Source organism: Sinocyclocheilus rhinocerous, unplaced genomic scaffold (genome assembly GCF_001515625.1).
Source record: "Sinocyclocheilus rhinocerous isolate Xijiao unplaced genomic scaffold, SAMN03320098_v1.1 scaffold919, whole genome shotgun sequence".
Lineage (NCBI taxonomy): Eukaryota > Metazoa > Chordata > Actinopteri > Cypriniformes > Cyprinidae > Sinocyclocheilus > Sinocyclocheilus rhinocerous.
In genome coordinates, this window is record NW_015637585.1 from 195213 (window position 1) to 205592 (window position 10380).

General features: G+C 38.5%; 1 protein-coding gene across 2 annotated transcripts in view; it reads right to left on the minus strand.

Moving 5' to 3' along the window:
- Positions 1 to 10380, minus strand: part of LOC107749087 (single-stranded DNA-binding protein 3-like) — an 87973-nt gene that overhangs the window by 7799 nt on the left and 69794 nt on the right. For both annotated transcript variants that reach the window (XM_016564136.1, XM_016564135.1), the window contains 11 exons: positions 9025 to 9084; positions 7868 to 7934; positions 7691 to 7758; positions 6601 to 6665; positions 6429 to 6474; positions 6154 to 6189; positions 5331 to 5385; positions 4728 to 4798; positions 3285 to 3363; positions 3143 to 3171; positions 782 to 883 (listed from right to left, as the gene is read on the minus strand). In XM_016564136.1, the coding sequence (XP_016419622.1) occupies positions 782 to 883; positions 3143 to 3171; positions 3285 to 3363; positions 4728 to 4798; positions 5331 to 5385; positions 6154 to 6189; positions 6429 to 6474; positions 6601 to 6665; positions 7691 to 7758; positions 7868 to 7934; positions 9025 to 9084 (678 nt within the window). The remainder of the gene's footprint in view (positions 1 to 781; positions 884 to 3142; positions 3172 to 3284; positions 3364 to 4727; positions 4799 to 5330; positions 5386 to 6153; positions 6190 to 6428; positions 6475 to 6600; positions 6666 to 7690; positions 7759 to 7867; positions 7935 to 9024; positions 9085 to 10380) is intronic.

Below are 10380 nucleotides of genomic sequence, written 5' to 3' on the forward strand. Positions count from 1 at the left end.
TTTAAAGGGTTAGTTCACCCCAAAATGAAAATTCTGCTGTTAATTACTCACCCTCATGTCGTTCCAAACCCGCAAGACCTTCGTTCATCTTCTGAACACAAATTAAGATATTTTTGATTAAATGTGAGAGCTCTCAGACCCTGCATAGACAGCAACGCAACTGTAATGTTCCCAAGTCCAGAAACGTAGTAAGGACATCGGTAAAACAGTCCATGTGACATCAGTGGCTCAACTTCAGTTTTGCGAAGCTACGAGAATACTTTTTGAGCGCAAAGAAAACAAAAATAACAATTTATTTCACAGTTCTTCTCCCCTGAGTTACATCTTCCGCCATTTTGGAGGTCTTACCGGTTTGGAACGACATGAGGGTGAGTAATTAATGACAGAATTTTCATTTTGGGGTGAACTATCCCTTTAAAATGTCATTCATTCCTGTAATGGCAAATCTGACTTTCCAGCAGCCATTACTCCAGTCTTCATGATTAGTGTCACGTGATCCTTTAGAAATCATTCTAATATGTTGATTTGGTGGACAAAAAACATTACTTCTTATTCTAAATGTTAAAAACTGTTGTGATGCTTAATATTTTTGTGGAGAAAAATCTGTAACTATGTTTTTACTGTTACTTTTGATAAATATATTTGCTGAATAAAAGTACTAATTTAACTTTTTTTTTTTTTTTTTCAATCTTGACTGACTCCAAACTTTTGGACCGTAGTGTATATGATTGACAGGTGAGGAAAGTGGCAGGTCTCTGGGTTTGGGTCAGAATCTACTCACACTTTCACTTTGGAATGGGTTGAGGAAGTTTCCTCCCATTTCTCCATCATCCCGCGGTGTGCCCGGTGGGTTGTTCATCCCTGCCATGTTGTTGGGGGAGTTCTGAAGCAAAAGAGCCATTTGACAAAAACAGTTCAGGTTGAGATGTGAAAACAGCAAAGAAAAAAAACACAGATTCGCAATCTAAGGGGCTGTTTACACCTGGTCACCTCATGTGGTTTGTCTGATCGGATAGCTATCCGATCGTGAAAAGACCAGGTGTTAAAGCCCTCCGAAACGCATTCGAGACGGATATAAATCCGATCACTCAAACCACTTCAGGAGGTGGTCTATGGGATTACATTTCTGCCGCAATTCTGAGCGCAAAAGATCATATTTTGAGCGCGCAAAAGTGCGTTTTGCACGCGCGCGAACTGAGTTTTGTGGAGAATATGTTTGTCTCGCAAAGAAGAAAGTATTTCGAGCGCACGAAAATCAATTTTGCATTTAAAATAAGTTTTTGGATATGTGCAGACCTTCTCTTTTGCCCGTGCAAAGTTTCACTTGCTTGCTCACCTGATGCCCGCCCTCAGTGCACTCTAAATACCAACAGCTCGCGTGCTCAACACAACCCAGCGTTACAATATGCCATAATTCCAGACAATCAGAGACTAGGCTGCTAAATTCTGATTGGCTGCCTTGACAACCACTCACAACATTCCTTGCATTACCTCGACAGCAGAAGAGGAGAATTTATCTTCCAGAATCTGGCAGTAAGTTCTGGGAGTTCATTTTAAGTCCATCTCGACATTTTATCTGTAGAAGATAACCTGCTTAATAATTATGCACACCTGAATATAAGACATTTTTCACTTCCAGCCTTCATGAATAATTATATATCAATTCTAAATGATTAAATACAAGATTAATAGTAGTTATTAAGATTGATGTCGTTTGGAATTGGTAAAATGTGCTTGGAAAAAAATATGATCAGAATATGAACTTGCATAATAATTATGCATGCACTGTATTTTTCCTCTTCTGCTGTCGAGGTAATGCAAGGAATGTTGTGAGTGGTTGTCAAGGCAGCCAATCAGAATTTAGCAGCCTCGTCTCTGATTGGCTGGAATTATGGCACATTGTAACGCTAGGTTGTGTTGAGCACGCGAGCTGTTGGCATTTAGAGTGCACTGAGGGCGGGCATCAGGTGAGTAAGCTAGTTAAACGTTGCATGCGCAAAAGAGAAGGTCTGCACATATCCAAAAACTTATTTTAAATGCAAAATTGATTTTCGTGCGCTCGAAATACTTTTTTCTTTGCGAAACGAACGTTTTCTCCTCAAAACTCAGATCGCGCGCGTGCAAAATGCACTTTTGTGCGCTCAAAATATGATATTTCGCGCGCAGAAATGTGGCAGAAATGTAATCCCATAGTGGTCTGGGCCGCATTCCAGACGAAACTGGACAAGTGTAAATGCATCTGGTTGTTGAAACCACATATGTAAATTTTACTCCTCCCAAAATGTTAAAATAATGAACGTGTGAGAGCATGATATAGGCTATATGACATTATCTTTTGATTTCGTTGATGTGAACTTTGTTAAATTTAAAGAGTTAGTTCACCCAAAAATGAAAATTATGTCATTAATTACTCACCCTCATGTCGTTCTAAACCCGTAAGACCTTACGTTCATCTTCGGAACACAAATTAAGATATTTTTGATGGACTCTGAGAGCTCTCTGACCCTGCATAGACAGCAACGCAACTCTCTGACCCTCCCATAGACAGCAATGTAATTACCACGATCAAGGTCCAGAAACATAGCAGGGAGATCGGTAAAATAATCCACGTGACATCGGGGGTTCAACCGTAATTTTACGAAGCTACGAGAATACTTTTTGTATGCATATCCACTGAACGAGAATATCCACTGAACGTAAACAGCGTATGCTATTCTGTGTCAGCTGCGTCACGTGGATAAGTTTTCTACGTTGTTTACGCTTTGATTTGAACGAAAACAACGTGTCCGCGTGATGCAGCTGACACAGAATAGCATACGCTGTTTACGTTCAGTGGTAATTACATTGCTGTCTATGGGAGGGTCAGAGAGCTCTCAGAATTCATCAAAAATATCTTAATTTGTGTTCCGAAGATGAATGTAAGGTCTTACGGGTTTAGAACGACATGAGGGTGAGTAATTAATGACAGAATTTTCATTTTTGGGTGAACTAACCCTTTAAATATAGCGTGGGAATTGAAGATCGGATTTATATCCGTTTTGCGACGACTGGATGGAAACGTTTTAACAAATCAGATAGATATGCGATCAACAAAAACAAATGAAATGACCAGGTGTAAACAGGCACTAAAAACCTTCTTTACCTTTGGCAACCCATCCATGTCACCAGAGCCTGAAAAAAATAAATAAAGTATATATTAATACTATTAAATAAACACCTTTTGAGATTTTTTAAAAGTAGTATATTGGTATTATTTTGAATAACAGTGCAGTCTTAAAGCGTACCTAACGATCCGTTCATATGATGGGGTTCCATGCCACCCATGCCGCCCATTGGGCCATCTGGACCGGGACCCATGGGGAACTGAGAAACACAGAGAAACAATCACGTTCAACCAACCATCCCATATCCAGTGCCCTGAGTAACATAAGACTTCTTCTGAGATATAAACATTAATTTAAAAAGGATGAGCATGTCCCCTTTGATTTCACTAAAAGCATGGCTGCGTTTTTATGAAAACAATGATCATAATGTGACATTTAGGATTAATATAAATAAAGCGTAATGTACAGTCAGGCGCTTATTATTACAAATAAATCCAGACAGGTCTTAAATCACACTGAAGGGGTTTATTTTGAGATAATGACTGAATGACTGTACATTATCAAGCTTATTACATGACTACTTAAGCAAGTAAATAAATAATTGGACATTAAATATTGATTTGAGTTCAAATCATAGTATTATGTAAGAAGAAAGAGACCATGGAGTGATATGAGCACTAGCACACAAGAAACTAGCATAGCTACAGTTTGAAGGCAATCAAACAACAATTCTACAGTTTAGCAATCATGATGCACAAATATTTGGCTGCTAAATGCCACAACTGACCATTAAGAATCAAGTATTCCAAAGAGATGTAAAATAATCAAACGTACACTCTAAAAAATGCTGGGTTAAATTCAACCCAGTGCTGGGTAAAATAGGGACAAACCTAGCAATTGGGCTGTTTTGACCCAGCGGTTGGGTTAAATGTTTAACCCAACCTTCTGGGTAGTAACCCAACCAACCTAAAATAATCAAACGTACACTCTAAAAAATGCTGGGTTAAATTCAACCCAGTGCTGGGTAAAATAGGGACAAACCTAGCAATTGGGCTGTTTTGACCCAGCGGTTGGGTTAAATGTTTAACCCGACCTTCTGGTAGTAACCCAACCGCTGGGTCAAAACAACCCAATTGCTGGGTTTGTCCCTATTTTACCCAGCACTGGGTTGTATTTAACCCAGCATTTTTTAGAGTGTAGTATGTTTGGGAATCAAAAAGTGTAGCTGTGGTTTTGGAAATACATCACAAATATTAAAAAATAATAATTAAGTGGAGAGATATTTACACTAGTGTTCAAAGATTTGGAGTCAGTAATATTTCTTTTTTGAAAGAGATGAATGCTTTTATTTAGCAAGGATGCATTAAATTGATCAAAATTGAAGGTAAAGGCAAATGTAATGTTACATAAGGTTTACATTTTAAATAAAATGAAAATTTGTGAAAAATGAATCTATCAACCAGCAACTATCAACCAGCCATTGACAATAATAAGAAATGTTTCTTGAGCACCAAATCAGCAACTGTTTTAAAAACATTTTTAAAAAATCTTACTGACCCCAAACTTTTGAACGGTAGTATAGCTACTCTAGTAAATGCATATCTAGATGGGGGTAATACATACACTGGGTCTGTTTCCTCCTGGTCCAATAGGGTTCATCATCGTGTAGATATTTTCACTGGAGTTTGTGGAGTCTAGATGAGAAGAGAGCAGAAAGTTTGCTTCTGAGACCAGCACAACTTCACCAAAATAAGAGACCAGAGTCGCTTCCAAGCATATATGGATGACCAATGCTTTAGCAGCACACTAGATCAATACAGAACATGGCTGGACGAGATTAATCACCATAATAAATGTGTTTCTTTAATGATTTATGGCTTGTGAGAGCAAGAGAGAGGGAGACACCGCTCACACCTATAAACTCTGCTTCAACATCACAAACACAAGCATGCCGACTGGAATTACATTAACAAAGTGGGAGGGGTGGAGCTGATCACATGTTTTGTTTTCCTGCCAGAGGAAATGCAGGTAACCTTGCAGTGATATTGGCTGCTGGGTAGGGAAGGAGGGAGGAGGGTGTTAAATAGGGTGTTTGTGAAGTGCTGAGCATCTTTCTTTCCTGGAGAGACACGAACTGTTTCCGGCTGTGCCGATTATAGAGGCGAGGTGAGAGCGAGTGTGTGAATGATATGCAAAAGGGAGAGCGACAGAACAGATCTACTGTACCTCCTGGGCTTGGCATTATGGGAGTTCCTGGTGGACCACCTCCTCCTGGAGGACCCTGAGGGAGGAAACAGGCACACAAACCCATGTTTAGATTCTCATAGTGTAATAGTACCTGCTGTACTATCAGAGAACTACCACAGGATCAGTTTTTAAACAAAGACACACTAGGCACAGGGGAGCCATTGAGCTGCTTTGACTAATGTGCAGATATTTTACTTTTAAGAGAGGCAATGCTAGCGGCAAAACTAAGCAGGGTAGTAATTGCTCAAGTAAAATCAATACATTTAGAAATTTTAACATCTGCTTAGTTATGCTTTTAGTTTCTAAAAGGAAAGACTAAATTTAGCAGTTTTCCTTTGAGCTAAAGACAGTGAGGCAAAAAGCTAAAAATCTCTGCAGTGGTCAATTTGAAAGTGCATTCGCAAACTATTTTATTTTAAGAAGACTGTTTTTCTCCTAAAACATGCCTGGCACACACTTTTGAGGAGGTTTTTTATTGGGACGCTGATGTTGAAAGTCAAGATCACCCTTGAGAGCATATTACCGTAACCTCTGATCCATTAACAAAACTACATTACTGTGTTAAACTACTGCCAATATTTTGGAAAGGCTTCATTTTCTATAAGAGTAGCATAAAATAATGCTAAAATAGCTATTTGTTAACATTAACAAATACCCTACATGTCACATCATCCAAAAATGAAAGTAGGTTCAGGTCAAGTTGATGAAATATTATGAAGATAGCTTGGAAATTGTTTCTGTTTTTCATGCATTAAGACAATTAATATATACTACAGAAAGTAAACTAAAGTTTGGTACTCACCACGTAGTTGCCTGGAGATGAGGAGGAGTATGCAATCTGTCAACCCAAACAAAAGAATATGAATACATTTATTGGATGAGAATTAAACTACACCACTTAATAATAATAATACTATGATTTATGAATATGATAATCTTTCATATATAATCTGAAACATTGCTGTATCATGGTGCAACCATATTAAGTTTGTGTGGTCAGCGTAGCAATAATGCATGTCATGTTTTTGTCTGCAGCCACAAAGCTACATGCAGACAACAGCGTATGTATGAACGTACCGAGTTAGCATTCGGGTTTGGCCATGGGCCACGTCCTCCAGGACCCCTGTAACGTGAAGGGAGGGCCAAAAAGGATAGAAATACAGAACAGAGACAGAAGGAAGTTAACAAACATGATTTAACAGGATTAAATAAATGGGGAAAGGGAGTGTTTTCATGTTGAAGGACTCACATGTTCATTCCGGGCATGCCTGGACCACCTAGAGAGTTGGGAGGAGGCCTCATGCCACCATAGTTCTACAGTGGACAAAGAAAACAAAAACACAAACATTTCAACAATCGTTTTTAACGGAACCATTAAAATCTGGAATCCAGTCTAAACCTTTATCACTGTGTTTATAAATAAATAAATAAATTACTTAGATACAATTATATTTATAATTGCATATATAAGAATTATATTATTTACTAATATATGGATTACAATAAATAAATGTAAATAAATGGTTTTTAAAATTAAAATGAACAAAACATTTTTAAATAATTATAATGGTATATGTAATAATTATATACAAATATATTTATTAAAATTATTAAAACACACACACACACACACGTATATATATATAAACTATTATTATGTGTATATATATATATATATATATATATACACACTATTATATGTACATATATATAACATATTATATAAATATGTATTAAATATATAAATGTAAATTTAAAAATATTTTTTAAAATGTATAATAATAATAAATGTATTAAAATAAACAAATAAATAATTGCACATTGAATTGAAAAGATGCGTCGTCTTGGCATTATTTTGTGCTATTAAGTTCACAATTTGGGGAAAAAATATGATTTTTTTTCTTCTGCTGTGTGGCTAAAAATGCAGCAACTACACACTGCAGGAATCCCTGCCCTTCATCCACTGTTGTCCGCAGCGGTGGGGATGCGATTGACACTATGCTAACGAAGTTCTGCTCAGGCAGACGGCGGCCCACCTGTCTGGCTGCCTGTGGGTGGAGGACAAAGTGTGACAGAGGCTTTCAGGCCTGAGGCTGCTTCTTTCTAACCCGAGCTTTTGTTCTGCGCTCTACCCAATTTGTCGAACAGATGCTGCACCAGCTGCCGATTTGTGCGGCACCTCGCTTGCCATGAACGAGAAGGACAAAGAGAGAGATAGAGAAGCGGGGAGAACTCTGCTTTCAGCACAGGTGACTGAAGAGGAGTAACAGGGTTCCAGTCCTGTGGCGTTTGACTTGGGATGACTACCAGAGGATAAACGAGCAAGAATATGTGTCTACCTGAGGGCCCATGCCACCCATCCCCCTGGGAGGATTCATTCTCATCGGACCGCCCATGTTAGGATGTCCTGTAAAAATATTAGATAGAGTTATTACACAGCTGAGCTGATACTACATCATTCATCAGTCTGCATGTAAATGGCTCTGTTGTTATTAAGTTTTGGACCAAGATGTTACCTTGTGGTCTGGTTGGGTCCAAACTGTTTGGCAGGAGTGGTTGTGATCCTGGAACTCCTACAGGAGGCTGAGGAGGACATAAAAGAAGGAAGGTCAGCGAAATACATGAGACGTGTTTTGTAGAAAACATGCATCATGTTTACAATGGAGGTGAGGAACAAATGGAAACAAAGGAACAAATTCCTTTTGTCCTTTATTTTCAGTGGAAGTCCATTGGTATAAAAATATAAATTCCATAACCTTTTACACAACATGCCTTGAAAATCTTTACACATAATATCAAGTATTGCTACAGTACTTTGGTGATAACAATGACTTTATATTAGAACACCATAGACCAGAAATATCACACGCTGGCTTTGATGTAACAGTCAGAAATAATTGAAATTTATAATGAATAAAATGAATGTAAATAGAATGCAAAAAAATCTATTTACACACATACAACATGTGATTTGCAAATAAAATCATTTTAGATTAGCATTTTGGGGCATCATAGGCATGTATGAATGTCAGTCACATGCATATGTATGCAGCTTTATTATTTCTATTTAGCTTTAGTATTTCTATTTTAGTACTTCAACTGTTAAATTTCAGTTAGTTGTCATATTTGCCAACATTTCTAATTTTCAATTCAGTTTTTTATCTATTTATATTTTATATTCACTTCAGTGTTATCTTCAATTAACAAAAAAAAAAAAAATCGTTTTAGTTTTATTTCACGCTACATAACGCTTTTTCTTGATTTTGGTGACCCTTAAAGGAATAGTTCACCCAAAAATGAAAATTTTGTCAACATTTACTCACCCTCACGTCGTTCCAAACCTGTGTACGTTTCTTTCTAATGTTGAAAACAGAAGATATTTTAACGAATTTTGAAGAAACAAACTGTCGTTGACATCCATAGTAGGATGAAAATACTATAGACAGAAATACTATAGAAGTCAATGGGGACCATCAATAGTTTGATTACCAGCAATATCTTCTTTTACGTTCAGCATAAGAAAGAAACTCATACAAGTTTGGAACAACATGAGGGTGAGTAAATGATGACAAAATGTTCATTTTTGGGTGTACTATCCCTTTAAGAGTGTGTAAAAATGGAAGAACTATTTGTATGCAATTTCAACATGACAGTGTGATGATGTTCCCTCTACCTGATTTGGCATGCGAAGAGATGGCCGAGGTCCACCAGGGTACCGTGGAGACATAAAAGGCTAAAAGAAGAAAAAGAAAAGAAAAAAGACTTCATTAGCAACATGTTGCTTTATTTAAGAAGAAAGCGAGAGCATTGTAAAGACCAGAATGAATGAGTGCAGCAGGCAGGCTATAGCAGATGGAATGGACAGACAGATGCACGGAGAGCAGAAGCCAGCGCAAGACGACATCAAATATGTACATTTGACATTTCTCCTTCTGTTCGTCAACACAGTCTGCTCACGTTCCGCCTTATAAACGTGCACACACATACACTCTTGTGGTGTTTCGACGAACACACAGGAGAGCATCAGGAAAGTCAGACCTCGTGCGGCTGCACTTAGACGCTTCTCAAGTGAAAGTCTGGTCAGGAAGGAAAGTGACCACAACAACCCAAACGAGGGCAGTATCGTGCCTGCGTCCTGACATACAAACCATTAGAGTCTTGTGGCTGCGTGTCTAGAGACGAAACCCGATGCCACTTCTGTGGTCAAGGCATGTGGGAAGCTCCCCGAGAGACTCTCGCCAACTTTTAGGGCTCTGTTGCAACATGTCGGTGCTGAAACGGATGAGGGATAGGCCGTATGGGGGTGTGTGTGTGCGCATGTGTTTTTACAGCTAATTGGAGTGTCTTTACCATTGTAGGAAGATGTTGTACAACCGTAGCGCTCTAATATGCAGCGTGTGTGTTTTTCCCTGGAGAAAGGAAGCGGAAGTGTCTTCGAGAGTTGATATGTGTAGGTTTCGCTGTGTTTTGTGGGCGCACATCTTTTTGGTTTCTGCACAGTCAGTGTGCGTTTGTATGTGTGTTTGTGAGGGCGCTGTGTGGCGGGAGGCTCTACAATATTAATGTGCTATTGATGGGGGGTGGGGTGATGGCTAGGAGTGGAGGCCCATCTCCAAGAACAAGGAGGAGACTGAATTATTTATCCTGTTCGCAGGGAGTCGACTCTAGATGGAGGGGGTGGGGGGTATACAGGATACTTCACACTCCCAGGATAGAGAAACAGAGGGAGGAAGAAAGAAAAAAGAAAGAGAAGACAAAGGAGGAATGGACCTTAGGGTACACCCAAAGAAAACAAGGCCGTGAGGGATGGATTTACAGTCCTAATGTAATTTTCACAACCATATGTTTTCCAGATTTGGCTAAATGAGAGACACAAGAGTACAACCTATTGAATTGTACTTCTATTCCTCACAGCCTTGCTTTCAGTTGTAATATATATATATATATATATATTAGGGATGCACGATAAATCGAATGCGATATTTAACGCGCATCTTATCAGTAAAGCCGGTTCTGTAATCAGCGGTAA